The sequence below is a fragment of the Sorex fumeus genome, unplaced genomic scaffold (genome assembly GCF_029834395.1).
Source record: "Sorex fumeus unplaced genomic scaffold, SorFum_2.1 ptg000098l, whole genome shotgun sequence".
Taxonomy (NCBI): Eukaryota; Metazoa; Chordata; class Mammalia; order Eulipotyphla; family Soricidae; genus Sorex; species Sorex fumeus.
In genome coordinates this window covers 4097947-4119421 of record NW_026606155.1, presented here as the reverse complement: position 1 = coordinate 4119421, position 21475 = coordinate 4097947, and the positions used below count along the sequence as shown (strand labels likewise).

General features: G+C 42.9%; 1 protein-coding gene across 1 annotated transcript in view; it reads right to left on the bottom strand.

Annotated features, from left to right (window-relative positions):
* Positions 1-21475, bottom strand: part of CATSPERB (cation channel sperm associated auxiliary subunit beta) — a 114820-nt gene that overhangs the window by 13330 nt on the left and 80015 nt on the right. Inside the window, exons 19-23 of the mRNA XM_056133317.1 lie at positions 16379-16518; positions 12268-12465; positions 10751-10861; positions 5789-5899; positions 4168-4303 (exon numbers count right to left, since the gene is read on the bottom strand). Coding sequence (XP_055989292.1) covers positions 4168-4303; positions 5789-5899; positions 10751-10861; positions 12268-12465; positions 16379-16518 — 696 coding nt within the window. The remainder of the gene's footprint in view (positions 1-4167; positions 4304-5788; positions 5900-10750; positions 10862-12267; positions 12466-16378; positions 16519-21475) is intronic.

Below are 21475 nucleotides of genomic sequence, written 5' to 3'. Positions count from 1 at the left end.
GTCCAAGATGGTGGGAATATTGCACTCTTTGACCCCTCTTCACAGGCAGGAGCCCCTGGTATGATCCCTGGCATTGCATGGTCCCCTAAGCACTATCGAAAAGGCCCTCCAGCAGTCCCTTAGCATCACTGGGTGTGGGTCTAAAAGGGAGAACCACCAAAAAACAAAAATGAGATAAGGACTACGTTGGTCATTGGTAAATGGTTTTCAGTAAGGTCATAGAAAGTTTCCCCAGTAGAGTCACTCAATTTTCCCAAAGACTAATCAATTTCCCCTGTTTTTCTCATAATTCTATCTAAAATTGGGTATATAGGGTGGGAGTTAGAGATTGCAAAGGTTTGTAATGGCATATGGCACCTAAGTGGTGGTAGTGGGGGGAACTCTAACTTAGCATTTGCCAATTTCCATGGTGTAAATACCCTCAGTACAGCCAATTTCAAGCCTTAATGGTCTCATAGCTAGCAGGTAAAATACTTGACTGTTTAACAATCAGTGCTGAAAAGTTGATAACAACAGGCATCATCACACTACCGAAAATAGGGTGCTCATTAAAGCAAAACATTTAGTACTTTTCTTTGCTGAGTTTTTTATTTCCAGAACACTTATGTTGGGCAGAGTAAGACTTACTGAAGACCATGTACCTGAATTGTTGGTAACGTAGTCAGAATAGGTCAAATTTTACTTAATTCTATTGATGGACAGAGATTGGAATAATAGTACTCGGGGTATGGTGTTTGCCTTGCAAGTGACCAATTTGAGTTCTATTTCTGGCATCTCATGTGGTGTTCTGAGCTCTGCCAGGCATGATCTCTGAGCTCAGAGCTAGGAATAACCCTTGAGCACTGCTTGGAGTGTCCCAACATCCTACCCTCCATTTCTATCAATATATACCTTAAAGTATACACACATGAGTATACGAAATGTTGTATATTTGAGGCAAAATCAGTTGAGGTCATTTCATTTATCTTGTTTAAAACCTTTCGGTTTCTTGTCAATTATATGACAATTAAGATTTTTTTTAGGTCACACCCAGTAATGCTCAGTGTTTACTTCTGGTTCTGCATACAAGAATTACTTCTGACAGATCTTGGGGGACCATATGGGATGCAGGGGACCAAACCCAGGCTGACTGCATACAAAACAAACACCCTACCCAGTGTTCTATCTCTCCAGCCCTGTGATCAAATGTTTTAGCAACTTTACTTGTCAAATGAGTTGAGATCCCATAGATAATGTGGAGTCCCTATAACATCTATCTCCATAATATCATAGCAAAAAGAGGGTACACTGCTTATCCCCTCTTTCCCCCAGTATAAATGGAATCATGTTATTTAAAAAGTTGTTTTTACTATGACACCATGTTATATAAAGTTTTTCCTAATACAGATGTTTCAGGCATACAACATTTCAACACCAGTCCCATCACCAGTGTGATCTTCCCTCCACCCATGCCCCCAGTTTCCCTTCCACCCCACAATCTGCCCCCTTAGCAGGCACAAACAAATTCACTTGATAGTGCTTGATACACCATAAAGGGAAATGGGATTATCAGAAAATAGAACAATAAAAGTCATTCTTTTCTCTCCACTTCAGTAAAAGTCAATATGTATTAATTGTTATGTATTAATTACATCTCACAGTGATGTTACTAAAATCATTGTCTAAGGATTTACTGAGCTGGTGGAGCCTTCTGCTTTATTGTTTTCGCTCACTGAGCTTGGTAGGGTTCTATGCAATTTTCCCATCAATTCTGCTGTGGTTCTACTGGCTGTTAGCACTGTGAAATTTGGAGTAGGTGTTGGAGGGGGTTTGAGTTTCAAAAGAAAAGGAACAGGCTCAAGAGGGACTCAAGAGTTTGGTGGTCGAGAGCTGCCTCCTCAGGCCAGATGACACCAATGGACAGTCGGAGGATTGGGGGAGCAGAGAAACAGGGCCCCAGGTTGGTTGGTAGACGGTTTATTTTTCTCTCCTCCCCAACGTAGTCCAATCTCTCCCTTACAGCACAATCATAATTGTAGTTTTGGTTTGTAGTCCTAGTCATCATAGTTCCATCATCCTAGTCTCCTAGTAAACCACAAAGTCCTCTACCTCATTAGAGCGTCTCTTTCCCCTTACTACATAGTTATGTAGAAATCATGAAAGGGAGGGGAACACTAGGTGTGGTTGAACATTATCATAACAACAAACAGAGGTAAAGTCACTCCTTCAGGGTAGTTCTAGGAAATTAACTCAAGGACAAAATCTTATCTGAGGGTTCAGCACTCCATATTATTAGGAGATCTGCTCAAGGATGGGATTCCATCCAGGGTGTATTACTTTCTTCTTTCCTCAGTTAGTAATCCATTTAAACAATCACAGTAAATTTACTTCTTATTTCTAGTCATCTTGTATGAACACAGTAAAGTAAAGTAAGTAAAGTAAAGGCCCTCCCGTTGATCATCGATTTGCTCGAGCGGGCCCAGTAACGTCTCCATTGGAGACTTTGTTGTTACTGTGTCTGGCATATCGAATACTCTCCGTAGCTTGCCGGGCTCTCCGAGAGGGGCGGAGGAATCAAACTCGGGTCGGCCATGTTAGCTGCGTGCAAGGCAAGACGCCCTACCTGCTGTGCTATCGCTCCAGCCCTATGAACACGTAAGAGATATATTAAGCTTAGAGGTTGGCACTTTCTGGGGACATCTCACTATATATCATAGACTACAGTCCTCAGGCCATGCTATTCATCTGTAACATGCCTTAGCCTCTTTTTTTTTTTACTTTTTGGGTCACACCTGGCTATGCACAGTAGTTACTCCTGGTTCATGTACTCAGGAATTACTCCTGGCGGTGCTAGGGGGACCATATGGGATGCTGGGAATCGAACCCAGGTCAGCTGCGTGCAAGGCAAATGCCCTACCTGCTGTGCTATTGCTCCAGCCCCTAGCCTCTTTTTTAAATATATATTTTAAAAATTTTTATTAGTGAGACACCATGAGGTACAGTTGTAGACTAACAAATTTTTTGTGCTTGGGTTTCAATTATAAATGATCAAATACCCATTCCTCCATCAGTGCCCATTTCCCACCACCACGGATCCCAGTATCCCTCCCACACCTCATCCCTCCATCCCACCCTGCCTCTGTGGCAGGGCATTCCCTTTTGTTCTCTCTCTACTATTGGGTGTTGTGGTTTGCAAAAGAGGCATTGAGTGGCAATCATGTTTGGTCTATAGTCTACTTTCAGCATGCTTCTCCCATCCTGGGAGGATCCTCCCAACCCCCTTTATTTGGTGCTCCCTTCTCTATCTGAGCTCCCTTTTCCCCTAGCATGTGTGGCTGGCCTCCAAGCCATGGAGCAAAACTGAGCTCTAATTTGACCCAGCCTTAGCCTCTTTTACTCAAATTATTATGTTTTTCTTTCAGGGTTTGGGACTGCACCGGCATTGCTCAGGAGCTACTCCTGGCTCTGTCCTCAGGTGAACCCCCCTGGTGATTCTTGGAGTACCATACGCAGCACCAGGGATTGGAGTCTGGATTGGCAGCATACAAGGTAAGCACCTTAACCCCTGTGTCATCTGTCAGGCCTCTTAAAGCTCATATTCTTCAAAATGTTTTTAAGTCCCCCAGAATCCAGGTCTGGAAGTGGGAGGTGGTGTAACCATCTAAGTGTCCACGGATCCAGGTGTCTGCACCTGGCAGTTCTGTAGGTGGGCAAGTTCTGTAGCCCCTGACCAAGGTCATAAGGATGTTACTGCTTATGATAGGATAAATGTTGTAACATTGTATGCCTGAAACTCAATTATGAGTAATTTTGTACATTATTTTGTCCCATTCGCGGCCGCGCGACATCTTATTATGACATCTTATTATCTCATTCCTACTTTGGACAAACTGGCAGGTTATCAAATGTAGCCTGCCCACAGGGCAGAGTCTGGCAAACTCCCCTTGGCGTACCCAATATGCCAAATACCAGTAACAATGATGGGTCTCATTCTCCTAAAGAGCCTTGAATATAATCTCAGGGCTAGGATGAAAGAGATGTTACTGGGGCCTGCTCGAGGCAATCGACGAATAACAGGATGATTTGTGATTGTGATTTGTGATTGATTTGTCCCAGTAAAATACAATTCAACAATAAAGACAGAGAGAGAGAGAGAGAGAAAGAAAGAGAGAAGAAAGCAAAGCCTACTTAATTTCCAGTTCCCTCTCTGATTCACTTCTGACACGGTCACCAGGTATGGCCTGGCTACTGGGATATTGCCATTCTCGTCGTGAATTTCCAAAGTAATGGGATAGTTTGTGACCGGAAATTTAAACCGAGGAACCTGCAACACAAATCCCCGGGGATAAATGTCAATGGAAAATTCATTGTCATCTTCGTGGTTGGTGGTGTCCATCAACTCCCAAGGTGGATGATTCTAGAAGAAATAAACTTGTAGTTTCTTCTGCCTTCTCAGGCCAGGAAACCTGTCATTTGGCAGAATTCAAGTGAACGCTCAGAGTAATACAGATATGGTGGTCACAAAATTCAGACTCCTTGCATGGGAATGCACTATGAGATTCTCACTCTGTATTTTGTGGGCCCACACCCAAAAGGTGCTGTTCAACTGAATCTTGCCTGTCTCTTTCACACCCTTTTCCCTGCTATCCACACTTTTTTTTTTAAACAGAAACTTTCCAGGTAGAGTTTAATTGTGGTGTCAACTTGTATTTATGATATAATCTTTGGAAACTTACCTGGCTTCTCTGGACCTCAAACTGAATGAGAAAACCAGGGAGCAGGTAGTCAAACTCAGGTAGTAGTATTTTATTTCAGCAACGTGGAAAAACTGTTCAATTGCTCTCAAGATGCAGTGAATAATGATGGTCTGGCTAATACTGTGTGTATGTGTGAAGACGTATCTAAGCATAAGGATTTGCATTTAAAGTTAAAGGTAAATAATTTATGGTGAAGAATATACATATACATAGTTCTATAAAATTTTTGAAATAGATCTACTTGAAAGTTACAATTAATATACTTGTTTCCATTAATGCCAAAATCAGAAGCTTCATATACCTTTACATGATTTGAGACTAACACAATGGAATATTTGACACAGAACCCATTTCCCTAAAAAACATATTGTGTACTTTTTTTGTTTTGTTACTGCTACCAGACTAAGTTTTGGGCGAAGAACTTAAAATTCTACTCATTTATTTGTTTGTTTTTCTTTGTGTAAAGTTCAATTTCTATATTTCAGAATCTGATACTCATATGAAAGACATTTTTTGAATTAATTGGAATTCACTATAATGAGTATATAGTGTTTTACAAGTTACGAAATGTGAGGTGTGTGTGAAAGTGAGTGTATATTATAGTATATGATTAATCTGAGTAACTAATCGATTAAGTGATCAGAGTAGTGAATGTTTTATTCTATTTTACAGATAAAGTTAATTAACTTAACGATGGGCATTTACATTCAGGTCCCTTTGGCTTTGTCTACACATAGTTTTTGTTTTCTAAGCACACCCAGCAGTGCTTAGATATTACTCCTGGATCTGTGCTCAGGGATCACTCCTGCGAGGCTCTGGGGGCCCTATGGGATGCTGGAGATTGAACCTGGATCGGCTGTATACAGAACAAGCACCCTACTTGCTGTACTGGTGCTCCGGCCCCTATTTTGTTTTAACTCTGAGTTACACATAGTTCTATGTCATGTTAAGACATGGTGAATGATCTTAGTCATTTTGCTTAATAGAAGTGAATATGTCAAAATTTTATTGACATGAAAATATAGTATTCATGTAATTAAAAAGGATCTTACCTTTTCTCTGCAGTCTGAGACAGCAACAGCATATGAATACTTATCATTATCTGTACAATGACACTGCTCTCGATTGGACGCCCCAGCACATTGCTTGAACTGACCCCGTTTCTGCAAACAGAGTTAAGATAGATTGACTTGCTACTTTTTTTGGTGGCAGAATTTCTGGAAACTTAAGGAATATGTATTTGCTCTCTGAATGGATAAAATCTCTAAGAGGCTAAAAAGTGTGTGTGAAGGGGAACAGAATTCATAAATAATTCAGTTAAGATAGAACTATGTTTCTGAATTTTCTCAGTAGTCTCAACACTATTATTCTGCTCCTTTCCAGTAAATCTGGGAGAGTTAATGGTCAACCTATGTGCACACTAAAATGTCTTGTCATTCTGGATGCAGTGCAGATTGCCAAAACCTTCTCTGGGTCCTCCTAGAATGGGCATGTGGGACCCGAAGAAGCAGACTTGATATTGGGGGGCGCGGGATGCAGACCTATGAAACAACTCCCAAATCTAGTTTCCCACGGATATTTCTTTTTTTTTGTTATTTTTTGGCTTTGGGGGGTCACATCCGGTGATGCACAGGGGTTTCTCCTGACTTTGCATTCAGGAATTACTCTTGGCAGTGCTCAGGGGACCATATGGGATGCTGGGACTCGAACCCAGGTCAGCTGCGTGCAATACAAATGACTTACCTGCTGTCCTATTGCTCTAGCCCCTGATATTTCTTATAGCAAGTGTGATTAACATTTATTTATTTTTTTGAGGGGGGTTGGACTCTATTCAGCATTGATCAGGCCTTTCTACTGGCCTTGTACCCAGGCATCACTCCTGGCAGTTTTCAGGAAATCATATGTGGTGCCAGGGATTGAACTGGGGTCAGTCACATGCAAGACAAGTGCCTTAAGCCCTGTGCTATCTTTCTGGTCCTCCTAATTGACATTTAAGATCTCCACTAGAACTTTCCCTTTGTCTTGTGCCTTTTAGTTGGTTGATCATGCTAGAAATTGGTTTATCTATGTATTAACTTATTCAGTCCTGGAGATTGAACCAGAGATTCAAATAAACCTGTTTAGATTTATTTCTGAACTCCTTTCCTTTGGGAAAAGAATATTTGTTACAAAAAGTGCTGCTATGATTTTTTTTTTTTGCTTTTTGGGTCACACCCGGCGATGCACAGGGGTTACTCCTGGCTCTGCACTCAGGAGTTACTCCTGGCGGTGCTCAGGGGACCATATGGGATGCTGGGAATCGAACCCAGGTTGGCTGCGTGCAAGGAAAACACACCCTACCCCCTGTGCTATCTCTCCAGCCCGCTGCTATGATGTTTTAATTTGAGCATACATTTTCCTTTCTTTTACCAGAAGTAGAATGACTGATTTTAAAAATAATTCTTTCTTATGTTTGGAAGAACAGGCAAACTGTTTTTCATTAACAGCTGAAATATTTTGCATTTCCATCAGCATGAGGGTTCCAGTTTTTCCACATCCTTGCCAATACTTGTCATTTTCCACTCAAAACTATTATAACTAACTTAATGGGCATGGGGTGGTAACACATTAGGGCTTGCCTAATGGTTATACTGAGCATCTTTTCATAAATTTGCTGGCTGTGTGAAGAACTTCTTTGGAGACATGTTTCTTCCAAGACTTTATTTCTAATTGGGTAGTTTGACTATTTTTGCTGTTGAATTGTAAGAATTCCTTAAAAAGCACGTTGTATTATAGATTCTTGGAAACTTTTATTTTTAAAGTTTTGGGTCACATCTGGCATTGCTTGGGGCTACTCCTGGCTCTGTTCTTGGGGAACACTCCTAGTAGTACTCAGGAGAACATCTGGTGCCAGGGATCAGACTGGGGCCTTCTCTAACATCCACAGCCTGTGCTCAGTCCTTTGAGCCCAGAAACTGTACCTTGAAATGAGACAGGAAATAAAGAAAGCACCTCAGAGAATGTGGCATTCATCAGTGGCCAGTATTTCTATTTTTCTCCACAGTGTTCAGATGAATGAAATAACATTGAACCAAAAGCACCTTACAGCAGAATCTGGTGGCTATTCTGGAAACTGGACCCTTACAAACACTTTTGTCCTCTTTCTTTCTTTCTTTCTTTCTTTCTTTCTTTCTTTCTTTCTTTCTTTCTTTCTTTCTTTCTTTCTTTCTTCCTTCCTTCCTTCCTTCCTTCCTTCCTTCCTTTCTTCTGCCCTTTGGGTCACACCCAGCGATGTTCAGGGGCTACTTCTGTCTCTGCACTCAGGAATGACTCCTGGCGGTGCTCAGGGGACCATATGGGATGCCAGAGATTGAACCCGGGTCGGCCGCATGCAAGGCAAACACTACCCGCTGTACTATTGCTCTGGCCCCTTCTGTCGTCTCTCATGGAGTACCTTTTTACTTCTTCAACAGTGTCCTTTCATTCAGAAAGGTGGTGGTTCCCACCCCCACCCCCAGCCCAGCAGTGCTCAGGGACCTCTACTCAGGCATCATTCTTGGCAAAGCTTGGGCCCAAATATAATGCTAGAGACCGAAGTGGGTCAACCACGTGCAAGGCAAATGCCTTCTTCCCTCTACTACAAATGAAAGGTTTATAATATTCGGGCCAGAGAGATGGCTCAGAACTAAGCACACACTCTGCATGCTGGAAGCCCAGGTTCCATTCATGCCAGCACATGGTCCCTAAAATCGCACCAGAAGCAACTCCTGAGTAAGTAAGCACTATCAGCTGTGACCCTAAAACAAAACCAAAGATTTCAAATTTTGATGATGCTCAATTTATTTGTTTTTAGTTGCTTATGATTTTTCATGTCATTTTTAACATACCACGGCCTGATCTAAAGGGACAAAGATTTTGCTTGTCTGTTTTGGGTAATACCTGGCAGTTCTCAAGGTTTACTCCCGGCTTGATGCTCAGCAATCACATCAGATGGTGTTTGGGGAACCAAAGCCGGGTTGGCTGTGCACAAGGCGAGCACCCTACCCACTGCACTATTTCTCTGGCCATAGTGACAAAAGATTGTTTAGTTACATTTTCTTATATGAGTTTTTACTCTTTTTTTTTTTTTTTTTTTTTTTTTTTGCTTTTTGGGTCACACCTGGCGATGCACAGGGGTTACTCTGGCTCTGCACTCAGGAATTATCCTGGTGGTGCTCAGGGGACCATATGGGATGCTGGGAATCAAACCCGGGTCAGCTGCATGCAAGGCAAACACCCTACCCGGTGTGCTATCATTCCAGCCCCGTGAGTGAGTTTTTACTCTTACACTTAGGTTGTTGATTCCTTTTTTGACAATTTTTTTTTTAAAGCTGATTCTTGTAAGACTGGTGTTCATATTCAGGCTGCTGTGTGGAGATGTCCATATTGTGCCAGCACTATTTATTCAGAAGACTTTCTCCACTGAGTCGACTTGGCACACTTTCAAAATACCAGAGATGGGGCTTGAGCAATAGCACAGTGGGTAGGGGTTTGCCTTGCACGCAGTCGGCCTGGGTTCAATTCCCAGCATTCCATATGGTCCCCCAAGCACCACCAGGAGTAATTCTTGAGTGCATGAGCCAGGAGTAACCCCTGTGCATCTCCAGATATGATCCAAAAAAGAAAAAAAATCAAAATACCAGAGATGTGTGGGTTTACTTCTAGACTATCAATTCCATGCTCTTGAGTATGGATATTTGTTCTTATTACACTATCATGTTCCACCTCCTTCTCCTTCCCCATCTCCTCTCTTTCTTTTCTCCCTCCCATCCTTCCTGGTGGTGCTTGGTGAGATCATATGCAGTCCCAGAGATTCAAACTGAATTCAGCGGGATAGGCAAGAAACTTAACCCCTGTACTACTTCTCCAGCAAACATACACTCTTGTAAATCAGTGTCATCTCAATTGAAAAATAACTGAAAATAAAAGTGACCGAAAAAAAAAACCCACACTGATTTGTAGATTGGGACCTACAGAATGGAAACCTAGCCCACATCATAGACCTAGGTCTAAATTAGCCCATACTTTTGGGCCATCAGAAACCAAAGACTCGTATGTAAGCCACAGTGGCCCCTGATATTAAACATGTATTTGAGCCCACAGTGATCCTGGGGAAACACGTATAAACCCACATGATCCCTATGAACACATGTGTGAGCCCACAGTGACCTCTGGGGAGCTCATGTGTGAGCTCACAATGATCCCTTGGGGAGCTCATGTGTGATCCCACAGTGACCCCTCTGAGCACATGTGTGAATCTAGAGTGACCCTGGGAGCACAGCTGCTGGAGTGTGAATGTAGCAGAGCACAGAGCACAGTACCCTTGGGAACCTGAGTATAAGCATCAGAAAAGAAAAAAAACCCAGTTCAGACTGTTTTTAATAGAAAAATATTATAATTAATTAAATAGCACTGCACTGTCCTCCCGTTGTTCATCGATTTGCTTGAGCGGGCCCAGTAACGTCTCCATTGTGAGACTTGTTGTTACTGTGTTTGGCATATCGGATACGTCACAGGGAGCTTGCCAGGCTTTGCCGTGCAGGTGAGATACCCTCTGTAGCTTGCTGGGCTCTCTGAGAGGAATGGAGGAATCGAACTCGGGTCGGCCATGTTGCCTGCGTGCAAGGCAAACGCCCTACCGCTGTGCTATCGCTCCAGCCCAATTATTTAAATATTATAATTAATTAAAACATTTAATTAGAAAAATGTTAAGAACAACTGTGCAAACCCCAGTGCACCACAACCAAGCATGTGGGCACCACGGCCCGGCCTGTGTGGCTCTTTGGCCATAGCAAGATCAAGAACAAGGGGAAGGGGAAAGATCAGGGGAGCAGCTCTGGCGATGACCTGGAAAGACAGCTGATGCTGGGGCAGATGAGACCGGGCTGAACACGCCTTCCCCTTTGAACATCTGCACACAGGGCATCTGTGATTGTAACAAACAGTTCCTGAAATCCAAATAAAGCCATGCTTACAGGTGGTGCGAAGTTACTTACTCTTGACTCGGGGAATAGATTTCTTGGGATGGGCTTGCTGGGATCCGCATGGTAAAAGTTATTCGTGAGTGGAATAGCGATTCCCATGTTAGATGGAGGCCTGTAGTTCACCTGCAAGTGAGTAAGCGAAAGAAATGTAGCGTTTACCATTATTTACTGTCTTCAAAGTCAATATATTGGGCCTGGAGCGATAACACAGCAGGTAGAGCGTTTGCCTTGCACGCGGCTGACCTGGGTTTGATTCCCAGCATTCCATATGGTCCCCTGAGCACCACCAGGAGTAATTCCTGAGTGCAGAGCCAGGAGTTCACCAGGTGTGACCCAAAAAGCAAAAAATAAATAAAGTCGATATATTGATTTACCGGAAAAGATTTCAAAGCAAATACTTTATTTTACTTTAATAGCTCCAGGTAAAGTAAATAAAGTAAAGGCCCTCCCGTTGATCATTGATTTGCTCGAGCGGGCCCAATAACGTCTCCATTGGAGACTTTGTTGTTACTGTGTTTGGCATATCGAATACGTCACGGGGAGCTTGCCAGGCTCTGCCTTGCGGGCGAGATACTCTCAGTAGCTTGCCGAGCTCTCCGAGGGGGCGGAGGAATCGAACTCGGGTCGGCCATGTTGGCTGCGTGCAAGGCAAACGCCCTACCGCTGTGCTATCGCTCCAGCCAATAGCTCCAGGTATTAAAGTATAGCTCCAGGTATTAAAGTAAAGCCAATAGCTCCAGGTATTAAAGTAAATTTTCTATTCATCTCCCTCCCCCTGACCCTCTTAGTCTCTCACTTTCTGGAATTCTGACAACAATTTAATTCTAGAGTAGTTTATTTTGGAACTTGTACAAAAGTAAAAAATAAAATTAGTATTTATAGTAGCGTGATATAGCAGTATGCAGTATGATAATAACTACCTGAAGCCAGTATGATGAAATTTATTTATTTATATTTTTATTTATTTATTTTGCTTTTTAGGTCACACTCAGCGATGCTCAGGGCTTACTCCTGGCTCTGCACTCAAGAATTACTCCTGGCGGTGCTTGGAGGATCATAAGGGATGCCGGGGATTGAACTCGGGTTGGTTGCGTGCAAGGCAAACGCCCTACCTGCTGTACTATCGCTCCGGCCCATATAATGAAGTTTAAATGGATACTATATTCAGTAAATAATCCTTCAAATGTGGTAATTTGCTTTTTTGTCACACATCAAATTAGAAGAAATAAGAGAGTTAACAAAGAGAAATCATTTATATTACAATCAACTTTGGGCACAAGACCACGAACAGATCACGAAAGCCCAGCCTGACAGCTCTATCACAGGGTGTAAAAATCAGATTAAGAATTTTGAAAACGAATGACCAGAAAAAAAATCACCCTTTCAGAGAGTTTTACATATTCGAAATAGATCCTCAAGATGACTTGAAGCTTAAACACATCCTAAAATGCAAAGCATTCAAAGACAGCCAGCAGCACACAAGTTAATAGAGCATTGGTCCCTCTAAACAATTTCCTCCAGGTTTTTACCGGCAGAGTTTTGATGAGATTGAAACCCTGACTGTCTTTGCGAACGCCCTTAATCCAGTCTTCCTTGGGGATATGTATGTAGGGTACGTGGTGCATAGCCTTGACATAGCTGCAGCTGCTTTTCAAGGTTGGGATGACGGTTGTCACAACACAGTTGGTCGAGGCATCCCAGATGACAAATGCCAGGGAAATGAAACCCTAGAAATTTCCAAACAAATGAAGGTTAATGTGTGTCTACCTACATGCAAGAGTCCTCAATGCCCGTCTTTCATCATGAGCCTGTGTTTGAAGAGGGGCCTCGAAAAAGGCTGTGAATAAAGTTATGAGGTAGTAATTACGGTGGTCCTTGTTCAATCTATGGGAGTCTACTGAACCAGGGGAATCTGAACAGAGATGAGATCCAAGGGAAGAGAACATGAGGACACAGGCAGAATAATGGTGATGCTGATGAACATTAGAGAGGGCTGGGGAAGAAACCCTCTGTAGATCCCTTGACCTGGAACATCTTGCTTTGAGAATTTTGAAAAAATTAAGTTTTCATGGTTTAAGCCTTCTTCTTCTTCTTCTTCTTCTTCTTCTTCTTCTTCTTCTTCTTCTTCTTCTTCTTCTTCTTCTTCTTCTTCTTCTCCTTCTCCTTCTCCTTCTCCTTCTCCTTCCCCTCCTTCTCCTCCTCCTCCCTCCCCCCTCCTCCTCCTCCCTCCTTCTCTCCCCTCCTTCTCTCCCCTCCTCCTCCTCCCTCCTCCTCCTCCCTCCTCCCTCCTCCCCCTTCCTCCTCTCCCCTCCTCCTCTCCCCTCCTCCTCCTCCTCCTCCTCCTCCTCCTCCTCTTCCTCTTCCTCTTCCTCTACTAGAAAAGAGACCGAGGAGATTTGGCCAGGACAGTCTGTGTGAAATGCATCATAAGAGAATACTTGATGTCTTCCAGGAGGAGATACAGGAAGTCCCGAATGATGGTGGGGGGCAGAACCTGGAAATGAGCAAAGCTCAAGCGAGACTCACTGCATTTAATACTGCCAGGGCATCCAGCCCAGAGAGCAGCAGCCCCGCTCCAACATGGAGGAGTACTCTGATATCTGCTTTGATGAGGCACATGAACCCCAACTAGGAGACCATTTGCAAAGCAGCACTTAGTGACCCCTGATAGCTCAGAGATTTTACAGTGAATTTATACTCAAGAAATGAGGGTGCTGGGGGCCAGAGAGATAGTACAATGGGTAGGGAGTTTGCCTTGCATGTGGCCGACCTGGGTTCAATCCCCGGCATCCCGTATGGTCCCCCGAGCACTGCCAGGAGTGATTCCTGAGTTCAGAGCCAGGATAACCACTGAGCATTGCCGGGTATGACCCAAAAAAGACCCCCCCAAAAAGAAAGAAATGAGGGTAAACCTTGAATGGGGCAGGGGGTCGGGGAGAAGAGGGGCAACATGCAACACAATGGGATAAACTCAGTTTGGAATTCTAAAGTACTTTTAGGATTAAAATGGTAGAAATATTAATAAGGTATTAGTAGATCCCACTAGTGACTCCTCATTCTCTGTGACTATGAAAAAAATCATCCATTTTTAAACAGAGTTTTATCAAAATGCATAGAAACAGAATCTAAGTATGTTTCTCCATGATGGGAAATGTAGCGCTGAAGATGGGCACAGTTAAATCAGCAGTGAAGAAACAATCACAAATCACAAATCATCCTGTTATTCGTCGATTGCCTCGAGCAGGCCCCAGTAACGTCTCTTTCGTCCTAGCCCTGAGATTATATTCAAGGTTCTTTAGGAGAATGAGACCCATCATTGTTACTGGTATTTGGCATATTGGGTACGCCACGGGGAGTTTGCCAGACTCTGCCCTGTGGGCAGGCTATATTCGGTAGACTGCCAGTTTGTCCAAAGTAGGAATGAGATAATAAGATGTCATAATCATAATAAGATGTCGCGCGGCCTCGAATGCAGCCGCACGGTTCCGGGAGCTGATTTTTATAGTCTCTGGGGAGGAAAGCTCGACCCGCTCCCCTCCAAGGGGCTCCGGCGAGGGCAGCCAGGCGCGGGGGCAGGAGACTGCACTGTTCTCTTCCGGGAGCTAGTTTTTATAGTCTCTGGGTCTTGGCCGTTGATGGAATTACACGGCACCAGGGGGCCAGTTGGTGGGTGTGACCCCCGCCTACTGGAGTTTGGAGGATCTGAGTGGAGGATGCCCAGCCCCAATCCAAATAGGCTTGGAGATCTCGGCCCGGAACCCGCGTGACTTTGTTCCTCTGCCAGTACCTTCATGTGTGCGGAGAGTGGTCTCAGCATGGTGGTGGCTGGTCCTGGAGGTCTTTGGCTGGCGGAGCTCTGGTCGGGGCGGGGAGGAAAGCTCGACCCGCTCCCCTCCAAGGGGCTCTGGCGAGGGCAGCCAGGCGCGGGGGCAGGAGACTGCACTGTTCTCTTCTGGGAGTTGGTTTTTATAGTCATCCAAGTGAAGAAACAACCAGGAAAATTCAGGGGATTGGATGTGCTATGCCATAGCTGACCCAGTGCCAGAGTGATAGTAGAGTGGGTAGGGTGTTTGCCTTGTTACTGGTTCCCAGATCCCCAAAGCTTTGCCAGGGAATATCCTGAACACTTTCAGGTATGTTCTCCCCTAACACCCCTTAATCCCAAACCAATGCAAACCAAAACAAATTTAGAAAAAAATAGGGAAGTTTGATTATGAACTGGGTTTTATGGGATACCAAAATCCATTTAGAAGTTTCTTGGATGATAACAGTATTGCGTTTCTGTGTGTTATAATACACATATTGTTCAGAGATGAGCACACGCTACAAGGGAGGGAACTGACAGGATGCTTGCTATTTGTTTTCAATATATTAGACTTAAAAAAAAACAACTTAATGAGGAATGATAGAACAAAATTAGCCAAATCTTGACTATTCTTTCCTTTGAGATAAGGGAGAGGAAAATTCTACTCTATTCTGAAGATTTTATGACAAAAAATTTTAGAATATAAAGAAAATACTGGCTGAATAATCAAACCACATAGTTAAAAGCAAGTGCGCGTCTCTCTCTCTCTCTCTCTCTCTCTCTCTCTGTGTGTGTGTGTGTGTGTGCCTGCAAAGGGGGCAGGCTTGGGGGTGGGCGGGAAACTGTGTGTGTGTTGATAGAGATCAAACTCCTGTACCTTCTCACATGTACTAGATATGCACTGCCAAAGAGGCAATCCACGCTGGGAGAAAATTTTATTTTGGGTAGGTGAGTGGGCCATACCCAGCAACACTCTAGGATCACCTGAGGAGTCAGATAGGGTGAGGGGGATTGCACCGGGGCTGACCACATGCAAGGCAAGCACCTTAACCTCTGGACTGTATCTCCAGTCTTAGAAGCGAATATTTTTAAGTGTTTTTTTTTCCTTTTGCTTATTTGTTTTGGGGCTACACTTGGCTATGCTCAGGAGACCATGTGGTACTGGGACTGAACTTGAGCTTCCTGCATGCAAAGTATGTGTTCAGTCATTTGGGTATTCTCTTCAGCATCTCCTCTCTAGCCCCAATTTTAAAGTATGTACATGGTGCCCTCAAAGAATTAGGAAAATCCTGTTGTAGAGAATGAGCACATATTCTCTACATGCAGGGCATTGGTTTGGTTGCCTGACTTAGAACATGACAACTCATTCTCAAAGGAGCCTGTGAGGTGTGTGTGTGTGTGTGTTACTACTGCCTCCAGGTTATAGATGAGGAAATGTCACACAGGAAATGAACTTTCCCCAGGTTCCAGGGAAAGGAGCAGAATTAGGTGAGTTTGCGTCATAAGTCTTTATGGTAACACCCAAATGTAAGAAATACTTACTCAGCCTTGATTGGTAGGATGATGTTGAAAATGTCCTTTTTCTGAATTCATCATCTAAATTTTTTAAAATGAATAAGTTCTTTTTTGTTATCGAAGAAAACATTGGACCAGAGAAAGTATGAATAGGGCACTTGCCTAGCATGCAGATGACCTGGGTTCAATTCCCGGCACCCCATATAGTCCTGAGTCTAGCCAGGACTAGCACAGAACAGGAGTAAGCCCTGGGCACAGGCAGATGAAGCCCTCAAACCAAAAATAAATAGAATAATATAAATATAAAAAGAAAATCTTACTAGATCTAAACTTCTGCTTGTCACAGTCACTTCCAGCATATAATTATCAGTGTCATCAAAAGAGTGTTTACTCTGAATATGAAACAAATGTGCGTTTCCAGCAATTATTTTCAGCTGTGGACTTTCAAAGTGTTCAGGATCTATAGAAATCAGAGCCAGAAGTGGTCAGTAATAAACCCTGAGCTCTAATGGATGTGGCCTACCCCCTAAAGAATTCTGGGTCGGGGTGGGGAACACACAGAATCAGGGACTGAATTCAGGGCTTTGCACCTGCCAGGTATCCACTCTAGCCTTTTACCCCCACTAACTTCATTTAAACTTAATTTGGGATTTACAAAGTTGTTCATAACTCAGTTGTTTTGAGCCTTTAATGTTTCAACACCGATCCCACCACCAATGTGACCTTTTCCCTACCATTGCCCCCAGTTTCCCGCCCACCCCCAAGCCTGCCCCCTTTGCAGGCACAAAATAATTTATCTTATATTACATGTGATGACAGAACAGTAAGTGGAAGTATCAAACATGCCAAACACAGTAACAACAAAGTCTCCAATGGAGACATTACTGGGCCCGCTCCAGCAAATCGAAGAAAAATGGGAGGACAGTGACAGTGACATGGTTAACTGAAGTATGGCTCTGGGGACTTAGGATATGATCTAGGCTTTGCATATTCACATTTTCAGTAGAAGAAAATTTGTGAAAATTGTTTTGTCACAAAGTTGATATCAAAGTCATTGCCTGAGGATTTACTGAGCAGTTTGGTGCTTCTCAAGGCTTCTGTGTTACTGTTTTTGCTCACTGAGCTTAGTGGGCTTCTAGTTTCTTTCTTATCTAACTTGCTGTACTCCTACTGGGCTGTCAGTATTGTGGAATTTGTAGGTGTCACATGGTCTCATAGGCACCAGTAACTGCAGAACTGGGACAATTTTTTGGCTTGGTGTCTCTTGAGGTTAGTCCTGAAACTGTGAAGCTGGATTGTTAATATACCAGAGGCCGTGGCAGGTGGGTGAAAAGGTCCCAGAATTTTCGGCCCAAAGACCTGTGTACCTGGGAATTTCATGAATTTTGACATCTCTTCTGAGAGTTACTCCAGATTTTTTGAGCTATTTCCCTGGACTAAAGTTTATACCTTTCAACCATTACCTCATTTTCTTTACACCCCTAACAACTAGCATTCTGCTTTCTAGTTTTTATAAATTTAGATTTCACTTTTTTTTTTTAAAAAAATTGTTGTGTGGTAGCTTAAACAACAAGTTCACAGTAAATATTTATTATCTTTTTGGTGGGTGGATGGGATGTGCAGTGATGCTCAGGGGTTACTCCTGGCTCTGCACTCAGGAATTACTCCTGGCCACACTCAGGGGACAATATGGGATGCCGGGAATTGAACCTGGGTCAGCTACGTGCAAAGCAAATGCTCTACCTGTTGTACTATCGCTCCAGCCCCAACATTTATGATCTTGATGTAGTTTGCTGCAACTTGTCACCACCAAAGGGCCCAAGATCCTCCATCACTGTCCTTCTGTTATTTCCAGTCCACCCCCATTGCTCCCCTCTGTCCTGCCCTCCTGCATAGTAATGTCCATTTTGTAAATAAAGTCAAGCATTTGTCATGGCTGATACAGTCTACTCCTGTATTTTGTCTTTCTCTATCCTGCTTGTGAATGAGATTATCCTTCTCGCTCTCATTTTGCTTAACACTATGCCTCCAATCCCATCCAAGTTGCACTGAACTGCAAGATTTCAATTTTCTGACAGTTGCAAAGCATTCCACTGTGTATATATGTCACAACTTCTTTATGCGTTCTTTTTTCTTCTAAGATTCTACATATGAATGAGATCATGTACTATTCATTTGTGTGTGTGTGTGTGTGTGTGTGTGTGTGTGTGTGTGTGTGCTTGACTAATTTTACTCAGCATCATGTTCTGTTCGTGTTCTGGCAAATGGTTGGCTTTCCTTCGCTTTATGGCCAAATAATTGTATGTCTCTCCCTATGGCCAAATGTATGTCTCTCCCACATTTTTGTTTATACATTCATCTCCTGTCCAACACTCAGGTTATACCATATGTAGACTCTTAATATACATATGTATATGTTTTGTTTAGTTATTAGGCCACTCCGGGCAGTATTGAGGGCTTACTCCTGGCTCTGTGCTCAGAGTCACTCCTGGCAGTACTGGGAAAATATATATGGTACTGGGGATGGAGCTGGGTTCATCCATGTGCAAGTCAAGCACCTCACTCCCTGTATGATCGCCTCCTGTTTCCCAGATCTTGACTCTTATAATGCTGAAATGTTTGAAGAAATGTACACATCTATGAGATGCTTTCATTTAGATTCATACCCAGAAATGGGACTGAATAACCATAAGACAATCCAATTTTTCTATTTTGGAGGAATCTGTCTCTCTCTATCTATCTAAATACATATATGTGTATATTTGTATCCCTATGTATATTTTTTTTTACCACACTTTGTGGCACTGAGGACTTAACTCTTCTATGTTCAAGGGTCTTCTATGTTCAAGGATCTTCTATGTTCAAAGGTTCTATGTTCAAGGATCCTTCCTGGCAGTGCTCAGTATTGAACTGGTGTGAGCTGAATGCAAGGCAAATGATTTAACCCTGGTACTATCTTTTCAAACTCAACAAAAATATACATTTTAAACCCAAAGGTGCAAGGGTTCTCTTTTCTATACATTCTTGTCAACAATTGCTGTGTCTTGTCTTTTGGAGAATAATCATCAATGTCAGGTATCAGCTCATTGTAGTTTTTATTTCACTTCCCTGGTAATTGTTTTGAATGTAATTATATGTAACGGTTGGTTGTATGATTCTTTGGAAAAATGTTTATTCAGATTCTCTGCCCTATTTATTGGCTTAAAAATGGCTATTGAATTGTACAAATTCCTTATATATTTTAGATATTAACCCCTTATCAGATATGTAGCTTTCAAATATTTCATCCCATTTCAGGTTGCCTTTTCATTTCCTTGTTTGCTTCCTTTTCTGTGCAGAGAATTTTAGTTTGATTTATTCCACTCTTCAAGTTTTTGCTTCTGTTGATTTTGCTTCTGCTGTTGAAAACTCCACCCCAAGCGCTAGCCCCTATTTTCCCTTTTGATATTATATGTCAAAACATCATTGCCAAGGACTGGAGAGATAGTACAGTGGGTAGGGGACTTGTCTTGCACATGGTCCACCTGGGTTCGATTCCCAGCATCTCATATGGTTCCCCAAGCTTGTCAGGAGTAATTCTTTTTTTTTTTTGTCTTTTTTGGGTGACACCCAGCGATGCTCAGGGGTCACTCCTAGTTCTGCACTCAGGAATTACTCCTGGTGGTGCTTGGAGGACCATATGGGATGCCAGGGATCAAACCCAGGTCGGCCGCGTGCAAGGCAAATGCCCTACCCGCTGTGCTATCACTCTGTCCCCGTCAGGAGTAATTCTTGTGCACAGAGCTAGGAGTAACACCTGTGCATTGCATGGTGTGGTCCATTAACCTAAAAAAAAATCATTGCCAAGACTAAAGTCAAGGCATTCTTCCATGTTTTCTTCTAGGAGTTTTACGGATTCAGAATGTGCACGTAGGTTTTTAATCCATCTCAACTGATTTTTGAAAAGTATAAGATAGGGGTCAGCTTTGTTCTTATGGATGTGATTATTCAGACTTCCCATTAATATTTACTGAAAAGACTATCCCTTCCCCTTTGTGTGTTCTTGACTTAAGATGTTCTTGTCAAAGATTAGTTGTTTGTATTTGTGTGAGTTTATTTCTGGGCTCTCTATACTGTTCTATTTGCCTATGTGTTAGTTTTTATTCCAGTAACATAATTTTCTGAAGACATACCTCTGAAATACAGTTTGAAATCTGGAAGTGTGATAGCTTCTGCTTTGTTCTTTCTCATTGGCTTTGTTCATTCAGGGTCTTTTTCTGTTGACACTATATACCATGTCAACAGAAAAAGGATAAAAATCACTGAATTGTTTCAGAAGACCCAGAAAAAGCATTTAACATGACTTGACATCATCTCTTAATAAAAATACTCAACAAATTAAGCATAGAAGTGAAGTATCACTGTCACTGTCCTCCTGTGGATCTAATTAAGTCAAATTTGCAAGTCCATACCCAATATCATTCTCAATGGTGAAAAGTTTAAAGCTTTTCCTCTAAATCAGGACTGACAAAAACAATTCCGAAACTCATTACTTCTGTTCAATATGACAGTAGATGTATTACCCAAAGCTAGTGGGCGAAGAAAAAAAATAAAAAGAAGAAATAAAATTGTTTCTGTTTGCAAATGCACAATCTTACACAGAAAACTCTAATAAATCCACTAAAAGAGAAGCAAGGCCAAGATGGTCCAAAAGAGGAGCAATTGGAGGCACTTCTGCAGCATCCCAATGAAGAATGTATCAAAGCCGAATCAGATGCAGCTCCCTATTGAGAAATTCACTGGAGAACCCAAGCACCATCTCTAGAAGATTCTCTGCTATGGAACAAGGAGCAGCAGCTGACTGAAAGCTAAGGAGGCGAGAGATGGAGCAGCAGAGACTGAGAAGGCATGGAGCTTTGTCCTGAGAAGACAGGGTGAGCCAAAGACCCGTGCTTCAGACCAAAGAGTCTTCTCTGACAAACCTGTGTTGGTGGCAAGAACTAAGTGGGTTAGATTTTGACAGTCTTGGGCAACACCCTCTCCTCAGGAAAGGAGCTCTTAACCTCTCAGAACAGGAAGCAACCTGGGGCAAGGTCTTCCATTTCTGAGGGTGGAGCAGCAATGGGCTGTGATACCCACTCACCAGACCTATCAAAACCCACCCCACCCTCGTCCACATCTGACTGGTGACGTGTAGGGGCATGAAACTGAGAGTCAGATCAAAAATAAGATGGGCTGGTCACGTAATGAGATTTAAAGACGACCGCTGGACTAGAGCTGTTACCGACTGGATTCCACGGGATGTCAAAAGACCGCGTGGCCGCCCACCTACCAGATGGTCAGACTTCTTCATCAAGATCATGAATGATCGGTTTGAGGCTCTTCGTGTTCCTAGAGCGAACAGACGCCATTGGGCTACACTAGCACGCAACAGGGAC